We start from the raw sequence: 13,309 nt of genomic DNA, 5'->3' as shown, positions 1-13,309 counted from the left end.
TTTAGGTCTACCACTACCCTTTATACTATCAGTAATAATAACGAACTCACTCCTCACTGTAGCACTACTTGGCCAATGTTTCAAATGCCCAAACCATCTAAGTCACTCCTCTCTTGTCTTATCTTCTACTGGTGTTATGCCTAACTTGTTGCGAATATATATGTTCCTCAATTTATCCTTTAAAGTTATACCACTCGCCCATCATAGCATTCACATTTGGAAACTTTTACTTTTTGGATATTTTGTTTCTTAGTTACTCAAGATTCTGATCCATATAGCATCATTGATCTAATAATCGTTCTATAGAACTTTGCTTTTAAATGTAAGGACATTCTACGGTCACATAGCATATCAAAAGCACTCCTACATTTCACCCAACCTACTTTAACTCTATGCATTACAACCTCTTCAACATCTCCCTCCGCTTGCATAATAGATACAATGTATTGAAATCCACTAGTGATATTAATTTCTTGATTATCAAGTATAATGTTATCTCCAAAATTCCCACTTACGTGGCTGAAGTTACATTTTATATATTCTATCTTATTTCTACTTATCCTAAAGCCTCTAGACTCTAAAATTGTTCTCCATAGTTCTAACTTATTTTCTCCTCCACTCCTACTTTCATCAATTAGAACAATATCATCCACAAACATACACCATGGGATCTCGTTTTGGATATTCTTAATGAGTTCATCAATCACTAAAGTGAAAAGATAAGGACTCAAAGTAGAAATTTGATGTACCTCCTATTGTGATTGGAAATTCTCTACTCTCCTCCTTCAATCCTAGCATTAGTTACTCTATCATACAATAATACTTCCACCTTTTCTAGGTAGTTTCTCTCCATTTCTTCTTGATTAGACACAAAAATAATGCTTCTTTCTTTCCTTTTTCCTTGGCACTTCTTTACTCACCCCTTCTCTCCTTGCCGCTCTATGTGATCCAAACAAGAGAGTTAAGAGAAATCAATTTCTTCTCTTTCTCCACTTCTCAACCAAACGAGTGCAATAAGCTCAACATAACCTTCATGCGAGTTCAACACAAAAAGAGCTATTATTGATTTGAGAATCTTTGGGAGCGGGCATGTATCATATTAGGAATGCATAGGGAACTTTTGTCAAACAAGAAACCTATTCTACTTTCACTCTATCTAACATACTTGTTTACCGAAGGCGCGTATTATCATATTATGTGCTCATACTATTCACCTTTTCTTGGATTAAAAGTATTGTATTGAAATTGAAAGAAAAACTATAAGGACCCCAAGAGAGTTCATGTGCAAAAAGCATCAAAATATTTACATTTGTTGCGTCCAACATAGGCACTCTATATATTAGCATGGGTACAAAGCACATGATTTTACCAAAAGGAGCACCTCATCATATAATTTAAGTAGGCTACAATACAGGAAAAATGAAAACATATGTATGCATATGTTAGTGTGTGTTTTGTATGAAGAAATATGTAAGTTGTACCAATAGAGAATGAAGGTGGGCATAAAAAACAAATGATGATACACTACCCATGAGGAATCTCCCAAGTACTCATGCCACGGGAGGAGAATGATGCAATGTGATCACTATAGTCAATACCACCAACTCCAATAACATCACTTTGATCTGCCGGATTATTTAAAGTTCCATATAATGGTCCATCATTTCCAATTGCCGAAACCATGATAATATTATTTGCTGTCAGTTCCCAAACCTGGTGAATATTTAATCCAAAATCCAGATGGAAATTAATTAAATAGTACTTCCTGGCCTCACAGCAATAAATTTTCAGAGAAATGCTCACAAATGTTAAAGCATGGCATAGAAATGATGAATGTTCCGGTACAAGCCATGCAACAAAGCAAATTAATTCCTTACTCATTTGGAAGTTATTCTTTAAAAGGTTAACTCATGGTATAATATTTAGTCTCTCCATTTGTTTATTTCATAGTATACGTCCCATCATTCAGTATAAAGCCACCATGAAGCAATAATGTGAAATTTGAAATTAGACCTGATTGTGCAGTTAAGCAAGTAAACCCATAGGATAACATTAAGCGTCCGTTAGGATCAAGGATTTTGTTTGGCAAAAACAAAGGAAAGGAAAATAAGAAGGAAATTAATTTCCATTTTATTTTCTCTATATTTTAAATATTATCAAAGAAACTGTTATAATGCAATTAAAAATTAAGAAAAATTAAATGTTTCATGTGTAAAATTAATTTTTTGTTTATTGATTTGTTATATATTTTATTTTCCTTTGCACATTCCTTGATAACCAAAAAGTTAAAAGTTATTGATTCCTTCATATTTTCCTTTCTTTTTCCTATTATTTTCCAAGTTCCAAACAGTGCCCAAGTGAAATGGAATAATCAGTAGATGAACTAAAATTTAATGAATTAGTGAAAATGAGGTTAATGATTTCGGGATTCTGAAGAAGTGTGCTGAAGTCATAGAAGTAGGTAACCCAAACACTAGATAAAAGATAATGCAGCAAACAGGCAGCTCCAAAGAATTCTCCAATGTCTTTTTGCATTAATCTCTATAATCTAGAGAACCACAAAAAACCAATGTGTGAAATAATGAAATAATATCAAAGTGTTACCTTCTCTACAAATGGGAGATCTAGGTAATCTGGTCCACCTATGCTCAAATTTAGAACATCCATATTGGTTGCGATAGCATAGTTGAACGCATCAAGGAACCATGACGTGTATGATACCTGCATTAGGCTGAATACAAACTTCTCATAACCTTGCAAAAAATATATTTTTTCCATATTTAGTATTAAGGAAGGCAAAATACATTCAATAATCGGGCTTAACACATATAAAGTAGACAGATCTGAACTTCTCAATACATGACTCTTCTTCACATGGTTAAAAAATGACTTTGCTTGACATACATAAGCTTAATTGCAACATGTTGTGAACATAACAATTTTTATTCAAATAAATATTTCAGAACAATATTATCGCATGGAAAGAAAAAGTTAAAAGGCCATGCTACAGGCACTTAAAAGTTTAAAGGCCGTTTGGGGGGGGGTTACAGATGCATATTAAGTGATCATACTGGGCAGCCAAAAGTAGCGATTACAGCTAGGTACCCCTCTGGCCAAAGTGAATACTGGTATCAAGTCTAGGCCAAAAAAAAATTATTCACTCAAAACAGTTTTGGCTCATATGAATTTTCACCATAAAGGTACATGAAATTTTCAAAATTTTTGAGAAACCCTTGTCTCCATAAGATCCACCCCTGCTGTGGATCTTCATAAGTCAAAATCAACTTCTACGAATTAATGAATATTTGGTATTTTGACAGATTAAACACCAAGCAGAATTGTGCCCAGATCTATACTAGAACATACATTTAAACAAAATTTAAACATAACACCACATTCTGCATCAGACTTGTACAGATTGTTCAACCAAGAGAGTGGTGTTGCCGTGTTGATCCTTCAGCAATCCACACAAGGCACTGCCTCAGGCATCCAGTGAACATCTCAGTTTTAAAAACAGGTGGTTAACTAGCATTTTTTAGATAAATAAATTATACTTCAGTGCATAAAATATGCTCATACACATGTATACACAAAAAAACTAAATAAATAATGAATTACACATGAAATGGAGAAAAAAAAATATAGAAACACAAACTTAGGCTTTCAATTATCCCAGGATAAAGAGTCCAACACTTTTTTCTCTTTTGTCTCTTCCTTTTTTCTCATTTTCTAGCCACCACTAGCAAATTGAATCAATTGATTTTAGTTCCTATAATGAAAAAGGAGATTGTAGTAATTAGGGTTGTTTCAGGCCTTGCAAATTGTAGCTAAGGGTTTGAGAGTTTGAATTGTCATACGCAAGGGAAAATGTTCAAGGATGGGCATTAGCTCACATAGGGAGGATCATTAACACTGGATTCGTATATTAGCATCAAACAGCAGAGTCTTTCCATATATTACTTGGAACTAGAGAAATTTCCCAGATTTTCACTAGTTTTTGCCAAATTTCAGATTCAAAGCTTTTCCTTGGAAATATTTTTAAAATTTCCATTTATGGTCAAAAAATAATAAGGGAATGATATTATAATGTAATTATATTTAAAGGTTATTCTATCTTGTGGAAGTTTGACTATTAATCTCCCAAAGAATAACAAAATTCAAGAAGAGCACAGAACTGGTTCTACACCTTAAATTTCAGACCATTGAATTGCAGATGACAGCTAACCAGAAATTTTCAATTGATAATAGTAAATACAGCGCAGAAAACATAAAATTCACACTAGAGGAGAGAGAGAGAGAGAGAGAGTACTATAAATAAATCCAACGAAAAAAAGAAACTGCCAGTTTTGAATTCTGATGAATAAATATTTGCAAATAATAAATATCTAAAAAGAGGCCTAACGATAGGTTAACACACTCTTCATCAGATTGGAAAATAACGAAAAGAGGTATCCTTACCATGCATAGGGGAAGGAGTGCAGAATGTAGAAACTATTAATAGTTGCACACTTACACTAAAAACATGAATAATATTCCTACCATACAATAGGCATTACCTGTGCATCTGTGAAGACACGAAAAGCATAAATCTCAGTGTCTGGTGCAAAACCCAGACACTCTGCGTCTTGACCAGCAATAACTCCAGCAACAAATGTACCATGTCCAAGATTGTCATTCAGTGTGTCTTCATTAGTCCAATTTGTTCGCTCCTGAAAGATAGCTCGGATAAAAGGCTCATACTGGGAGAAGAATAATATCTATGCTCTTATTTTTCTCTTTGTTGGGTTACCCATTCATCCAACATGAGAATGAAGCCCTAAATATAAAAACAATCAATGAGCAATAAGGAATACCTTAATATTACGAAAATGTGGGTGATTAGCTCGAATACCAGTGTCGAATATGGCCATTTTAACTTTTGCACCAGTATAACCTTTGATCCAAAGGGCGTCAGCACCAAACAAGGATGTAATTTGGGATCTCTACAAATGAGCAATATATATCAAACCATTCGAATAAACCTAGAAAATGAACAATTAAAAGAATTTCCCAAAACAAATAAATAAATAAATCCAAACCACATAATGAACCAAATTTCACTCAACACAATTTGACAGCTGGGGAAACAAAGGAAAGGAAAAGAAAGTACAACGCTAAACTTATGCTCTGTGTTGAGTTATTAAGATCTCAGTTGAGTGGTTGCTTTCGTTTTCATCAGGGTAATGAAATCCATATAAGATTCAAAACACTAGTTCATTCCCAACATTCTCTCAACAACCCAACAGAATAAAAACAATAAACCAGAAAAAAATACAAAGATGAAACTTGCCTGCATCATGAGTTGACGTCTCCAGCTAACCGTAGAATTACTAGTCGGTGCTGCATGATGCTCCTCCTCGTTAAACGACATCGACGTGAACATTTTCCCTGGCCGCTTTTTCCCATCCACAAACGCACCAGTTTTCTCCGCGAGCACACTCCTCGAATATCTCGTATCAGCATAAACATCCTTAACGACCCTCAATTTCCTGAACTCCTCGATCAACGACGTCCCAACCGAGTCATCGATCGACACGAGACCGAAGTCCGTCGGGTACTTGGCCGCCGGGTTCCGCCGCTCCATCCATTCCCAGCCGCCCGATCGAACATTCTCTTCGAGATAGGTTCGGTGATCTTCGGCCCTCTTGTAGTCAACGAATCTCACAATGTAGTTGCTGCGAGCCGGTAGCGTTTGCTGTTGAGTGACTGCGTGGTCTTGGGATCTTGATTTTGTTAGGGTTAGGGTTAGGGTTAGGGTTTCGGTTTCGGTTTGGTTGAAGGGTAAGTGGGGTTGGGGTTGGTGAGGGGAGGGTGTCAGGCGGAGGAGAGCTATGGAGATAAGGACGATGAGGAGGGAGCTTCGAGAAGTGATCATGGCAGAGTCTCTAATGGCGTTCTTGAGAATTTGATGATTTGGCGGGAAAGTTCAGACATGAGAGAGAGAGAGAGAGAGAATTGATCGGTGCAATGTTCTTCAACTTCTCCCTTCTCCTGTGTTCTTCTGGGTCAGCAGGAACCCTTGTCCATGTGAAGGGTGCGCACAGTGCACTTGATGCTTAATTCTTTTCCTTTTTCTTTTTCTTTTTCTTTTTTTCTTGTTTGTCCTTCAGGTGAAATACCTTGATTTGAATAATAATAAATTTAAAATTTAACAGATTATAAGATTTTAATATTCTCCTAAAAATTAGGGAGATTGATTGTTTGAATTTAAAAAATTATTTAATAAATTATAAAATTAGGTATTGTTTTAAAAAATAAAAATTTATAATATTTGTGGGGCATTGACGAAAAGATAATTTTTAAAAAAAAAAATCATCTAGGAATAATAAGAAGATAACAAAATCATAAAAGTTAAAAATATTTTTTTAGATTTTAAAATAGATTTTAATTTATTAAATTATTTATTCACCTATTATTTCTAAATATTTGAGTTAAAAAATAACTTGTAAATTAAGGACATTTTAAGAACAATGTTGAGTTTAAAAAAAAATAATGGATAATTATTTTAAAATTCCTTTAATTAACAGCATATTAAATGACAATTGTTATTTCTTGATTTCAAAATTAAGTAATTAATGCATCCTCTTTTTGCCTTTTCACTTACAAAGTGAGGAGTGAATTAGTAAAATTATAGTTTAATACACAGTAACATTAATATAAAGCGTAGGCAGTCATTTTAACATACTTTAGATGTTAATCAAAATAGATATAAAAAAAGTGTAATAAAAACACCCAAGGAACCATTTGGATTGTGGCATCTTTAAACATTCTCAAAATGGCATCACATTTCCACGTTTTTTTTTTTTTAACGATAAAATTATACACAAAGAACATCATAACATTCTTGTAAATAAATAAATAAATAATCTACAAAATATGGGCATCTCATCCCTACCCTCCCCCATAAGTAAGACCCTATTCTCATTGAAATCTTAATTACCCTCTTTATATTGGTCAGTTAATGTCCTTATATTATATTAAAAATAGTCGATAAAATGAGAGTAATGTATTATTATTGTGTGTGTGTGTGTGTGTGTGTGTGTTTTTTTTGTATTTACATAGGAACTTTAGCCACCAATGAGCCCTTTGAAGTCTTGGTGCGATATCAAACCTACGGATCAGCGTCCTTCGCCCCCAGGTTTCGCTGATCAGGATAAAGTCCAGATGCAGACATGGCTTCTATGCATCAGTTGGATGTTCGGTCAACCTAACTCTCAGGACATATCTCCATTACCATCCACGGTCCTTACTGACTCACAGAGAACTCTCGCCATCCACGGTTTCTACTGACTCACAGAGCGAACTCTCACCATTCACGGTCTCCGCTGGCTCATAGAGTAAACTCTCACCATCCACAGGTTCCGCTGATTCCATTAGTGTATTTACCTATAATTTAACCCTCATTTTTTACTTTAACTTGTCATTTTCAAAAACAAAATATGGGTATAATGTTTGGTAAACAGATTTTCCAATTTTTAAAAGTCAAATTTTTGTTTTTGTTTTTTTTTTTTTTTTTTTTGTGCTTTTGAAAGTTTCGGATTTGAATGTTTTAAAAGTTAAAAGGAAACTTTTCTCCAACAAAATATTATATTTCATTATTATCCTTACTTTTCTTTTACAGGTGTTAGAAAATTATTAAAGTATTAATTACATTTCCTATAAATACATATTCATTTAATCATTGTAAAAAAATTTAGATACATTACAACTTTTTTTACCAAACATTAAAAGCAAATTTTTTCATTATTACAATTCTTTTATGATAAGGGGACCAAATAGTTTTTACAACAATTTTAATCAAATCCTTTTCATAAGTTCATTTTTAAAGTTATAGGGGAAGCAATATAAGCCTTAGAATACTTAAGTGTTGAATTTTTAAAATTTATGGTTGTTGAAAAATTTAGGACACAAATCAAAATAAGTATTTATTCTTAGTAGGTTTTGTGTTGAAAGTATAATTATTATTCACGCATTGTTTATACGCTTGTCAATATATAATGATTAATGACCATCTTTTATAACCAAAATTCAATTTTTTAGCCAAACATGGTGTGAGAATCCTATATACACTTATCGAAATATTACAAGCAAACCAAATAAAAATATTATCAGAAGGTAGGCATTTCATTCGCTCAAGGGTTGGGCAAGGCGGTGAGAGCACATATCTCAACAATGTTGGATCTCCTAGTAATATGGAGGTCATAGGTTTGAATTGTGTAGTTTTTGCTTTACATGTTTACCTTATGCTACTCACATCATCTGAAGGGCTTGTTTGGAGTTCCAAATTATGTGTGTTTGTGTATGCTCCATTCTCTGTAATTAGATTTCTAAAAATGTTAATTATTGGAGTCAAATTCTTATTTCGAGCAATAGAAGAAAAAAAAAAAAAAGGTTTGTTCTAAGGAATTTTTGATGTATTTTGTAAGAGGGTTTTGAGAATTTAGCTATTTTAGTTGTAATAAAAACAATGTGCTCAACATTCATAAAAAAAACAAGTTGTTGGGAGTAGACTAGATTGATAAGAGAGTTTAAATTCCAAATTTCATCTAGAGTAAAGAAGTAATTATATTTTTTAATGTGACTTAAGGTAAGCATCCTTTGATGAGACTCCTGATCAAACTAATCTCGAGCTAGTTGTCTGACTAGAAGGAGCTTTGGTGGCACAAGAGAATCTATCTCACAATTTTCATTTAAGTGTCATCACATTTCAAAATGCCATTTGTTTGGATGAAACTTGATATTATGGATTTTTTTTTTTTTTAATTGTAATGAAAGCAAAATGAGTTGTACTTTTCAAACGCTTATTAATCATTTACCAAGAAGATCTTTTGGAATAGGGGTGTACTCCCTAAGACATCAAGGAGAAGAGTGAAGGGATATAATCTTCTTATAAAGAAAAAATAACCCCTATTTGTTGGGGCATTATTACGCCTAAATGATCAAACTTATAGAAAGGGGATGCACAAGGTGAAGGGAATACACACACACACAAACACAATACGATGGAAGTATGAGGAGGCGCCAAAATGTCAATCCTCAATTTTAAGATTTTTAAAAATTTTTAAAATTTTAAATTAAATATTGATTTTTTTTAATGTTCTTGAGCTTTATTGGCCAAATATTATTAAATTGTGTTTTAAAAAATTAATAAAGAATTTGAGACTATTATTTCCTCTTTTGACATTCTCTATCTTCCAAATGTATCTCAAAGAACATACTTTAAACCCCTCTCTTTCATTATTTGTCTAAAAATCAATCTTTCAGTCAACCTGCTTCTTTATCTTAGCCTAAATCATTTCACAAAATCTGCTCCCAATGTATTCACCTTCTAAATTACTTCCATAAACCCTACAATAAATTTCTACAAACCCAGCATGTGTTAACCCCGTGGAGGCCATAGATGGCTTGATACACATGAGTGAACACCAACTTAACCCAAAAGCTCACTTCCCTCACTTCACTCTTCACTGGTGAGTCTCTTTACATTTTACAACACACAAACAAAAAGGGGTTTGCTTGGGTTAGAGTTTAGGACAGCTTGAAGTAAGGGCAAGGTGAGAATTGTTTGTAACACAAAAAGGGGTTTGCAAGAAGGAAATTGTAAATGGGAGAAAAGAATGAAATTTCAATCATTTATTGTTCAAAAGGGCATTTGGGAGAGTGATTCTTCATTAAGTGCCCTTTACTTGTCTATGAAAGGGATATAGCATTTAAAGGTCAATACCCTTCCCTTCTTCTAATGTAATTTTCTTGCATTTTTCATGCATGATATGCTATGATCCTTATGATCATATTATAGGATTCGCATATAATCTCTTCCATTTCTCTCTGATATTTGTGATCTTTTATATGTAATTTTATAGTATTTTTTTCCTATTTTTCAAGATGTGTATAGGTATGAATGGAGAAAGTGTCAAAAACGACATGAATTGGGCAATTTTAGTGCAGGTGGTCGATCGACCTGTGCTGGTTTGGAAAAGTTGTTGAGGCTGTACTTGGTCATCCGACCCTTTAAAATTTTAGTAGGCGGTCAATCGTAAAATCTAGAGAGGTGCAAATTTTGCACCTTTTTTAAACTTTTCTTTGGGATTTTGTCTTATTTTTTATTTTTACGCTTTCCTATGTGTAATTTAATGTGTCTTATGATGAGATTCTATAATTTTTTTGTGATTTTTTCAATAGAAAGTCAATTTTTCATAAGATTAACATACACTCATGTTTTCTTCAAAGCTTTCATAGGTTTCTTAAAGGTTTTCATGAAAACTTGAGATCATAGATCCATAATTTGACTTTTAGGTGTTCTTCAAGTCATTAATAGAAATTTCAAGTTAGGTTTGTGGTTTTCCTTAAAAAAATTCATAATATTTTGCAAGTTTTTACAAAATGAGGATTATTTCATGTTGATCACCATGAAGAAGTTTGATAAGTGGAAGAATGATTTTTTTTCAAGTACAATATTTTTTCAATCTCTATTTCATAGAGTTCATTGAAAACTTTTTTCTTAATTAAGAATGCATTGTTTTCAATAAGTTTAGCTTATAACTTGTGTGGTAGACCCAGCCTGCACAATAATTCCGATCTTACAAGTTACAAGTAGGAGGGAGTCTACTTCTGGCTAGCAAATACTTTATTGATTTTGTATGAAATTGGTTTGAAAGTTATAAGGTGCATCTTTTATAGATTGGATACGTCTATTTAGTTATCAGAAATATTTTTCTTATTTTTTATTTTTTCAAAATAAAAAAAAAATTTTGAAGTTATTTTAAAATTTCAAGATTCAAAATAAAAATATATAAAATAAATAATCAAAACATATTTTCCAATTTTATTTTTAATATTTAAATATAATCACAAAAACAACTTGTTTTTGATTTTCCAAACTTTATGTAAGGGTTTGAATTTAAATTTGTATGCATTTAGAAGACAATCTATACAAATTAAAAGTTCAACATTTAAATTTCATACTTTCATATGTAAAGTAAGAGTTAGAAATCTAAAAAAATAATAATGAAAATATTTTTCCAATTTTCCTACATAAATTTGAAAATTGGAAAAAGTTTGCATTTCTGTAGTTATTTAAAAAGTTATAAATGAAAGACTAAAACTATTTCTACAAGCAAATAGTGCCAAAATGTTTATTGTTATTCATTTATTCATACAAATATTGTAAAAATAAAAGTTTAGTTAATTTTTTTGTGATATTTTTGGAGAATTAAAATGAAAAATAAAAAAATCAATTTCCATAGCTAAACTAGCCCTAAATATCCGCCATTTACACATGTGATGGGAATGCCTCAGTGTTTAACCATTCTATTTTGTTACTTTTTTTTTATGTGTTATAAAAAAAAAAAAAAAAAGCTCAAATTTACTCTAATTCGCCTTTTGGTCCAAGAGTTGACAAAATATATTAGAAATGTTAGATATGATGATGCAATTTGTGTGTATACCCAAGTAAAATGGAAACGATCATTAGTAATTCTAAATAATTAATGAGAGAAAAGACCATTTTCTCGAGGCTTTGGCTCCATTTCATGTATAGGAGTGATCATGTAATACGGAGGTAATCTAAACAAAGGAAGAAAAGGCAAGGGGAAGGGGTCTCGTTGTTAGATGCTCTTAGAAAGGAAGGAAATCTCAAATGTAAATCCATTAATAAGGATGGAGAAGGAAAATGTGGACACATATAAGAGAATATGATTAATGAGATTAGTTGGATTTGTAACGATTCAAAAAATAGTTATACTTGATTAGAATTATGATCCTAAAAAAAATTAAAAATTAAATTAAAATTAAAATTAAAATTAAATAATATAATATTATAATATATATATATATATATATATATATATTGAACCAAGGATTCCAATTTGAAATTGGAATTGTGAACTTCCCCCCGGTTAACGTTTCTCTCTCTCTCTCTCTCTTTCTCTCTCTCTCTCTCCTCAAACTCTTTTTCTCCCCTCAATTTTTTCGGTGAATCCTCCACCAATTGAAGAACGGGAAATATCCGTCGGTTTCAAATTCGACCATTGACATTTCAACCATAGTGGATTCGTCATTTAGACATCATAGGCACCACTTCATGGATAAGATGAGAGAAATAGATTATATCAGTTATTTTCAGAAAAATTAATTGATTAAATTGTAGTATTTGATTATTAAATTGTGAATTTGATTAAATTAGATTTTTGGGAATATTTTTGAATTAAGTTAAACTGCAGGTATTTGATTAAATTATATTTTTGGGAATATTTTATAATTAAGTTAAACTGCATATATTTGATTAAATTAGATTTTTGGGAATATTTTAGAATTAAGTTAAACTGCAAGGATTTGATTAAATTAGACTTTTGGAAATATTTTGAAATTAAGTTAAACTATAGGGAATTGATTATATTAATTTTTTGGGATATAATGGAATTTAATTAATAAGTAAATAAAATATGTTTTTACAAGACAAAATATTATATTGTGAAGTAATACCCATATTGTATGGCAATGAGATTAACACAAAATATAAATATGGTAGTGCATAAATTATAATATGAATAATCATCTATTTTGTGTGGCATGAGAAATAATTGAGTTACTGCATAAGTAAGCTTGTTATGTCATTTTATGATGATACAGGGCAAAGTATGTTTTATATCGAACTCAAGGAACGCAGGGAGTATGGTATATATGGTAGCTTGATATGATATGACAATGTTTAATGTAGAATAATGATTTGATAGTGTCTAATACAACATAATGATATGATAGTTTTGGATGTAGAATGATGATTTAATAGTGGTTAACATAGAGTAGTTGTGTGAAAGAGTTACGACATGATATTATTCTATGCAGAACTATGGAATGGCAATAGTTTATACAGAGTTAGAAGTATGATAATATGTTGTATTCATGTGAATGATTTGACACTGTACCATTACCACTTACGAATATATTTAGATTCCCTCACCTTGTACGCAAATTGTATAACATAAATCAAACAAATTATAAAACATGAAACATATAATCTTAAACCATGAAACATATATTTAATAATAACGATAACACACAAAGTACGCTTAGGATAACCAAAACTTGTGAATAAAACCACACGACGAAAATGTTCACCGAAACATATAGGTGTTTGTTAGAGTGATGGTATGAATGGCCGGTTTGGGGGACGGCAGTACGAAATGCCTTAAACTCAGCAAGGGTATAGTATGAATGGTTGATTGAGGGACGGCGGTACGAAACACCTCAATCATGGTAAATGAATGTA

The 13,309-nt window shown here is 31.9% G+C and overlaps 1 protein-coding gene across 1 annotated transcript in view; it reads right to left on the bottom strand.

The window, feature by feature from the left end:
• Positions 1–6,079, bottom strand: part of LOC131158850 (subtilisin-like protease SBT6.1) — a 33,324-nt gene extending 27,245 nt beyond the window's left edge. Inside the window, exons 1-5 of the mRNA XM_058113761.1 lie at positions 5,330–6,079; positions 4,854–4,982; positions 4,557–4,709; positions 2,605–2,721; positions 1,529–1,713 (exon numbers count right to left, since the gene is read on the bottom strand). Of these exons, the coding sequence (XP_057969744.1) occupies positions 1,529–1,713; positions 2,605–2,721; positions 4,557–4,709; positions 4,854–4,982; positions 5,330–5,914 (1,169 nt within the window). The 5' untranslated portion in view covers positions 5,915–6,079. The remainder of the gene's footprint in view (positions 1–1,528; positions 1,714–2,604; positions 2,722–4,556; positions 4,710–4,853; positions 4,983–5,329) is intronic.
• Between the last annotated feature and the right edge of the window lie 7,230 nt (positions 6,080–13,309).

Source organism: Malania oleifera, chromosome 6, assembly GCF_029873635.1.
Source record: "Malania oleifera isolate guangnan ecotype guangnan chromosome 6, ASM2987363v1, whole genome shotgun sequence".
In the NCBI taxonomy this organism is placed as follows: Eukaryota; Viridiplantae; Streptophyta; class Magnoliopsida; order Santalales; family Ximeniaceae; genus Malania; species Malania oleifera.
The sequence above is the reverse complement of the archived record's forward strand: the minus strand, read 5'-3'. Positions and strand labels throughout refer to the sequence as shown.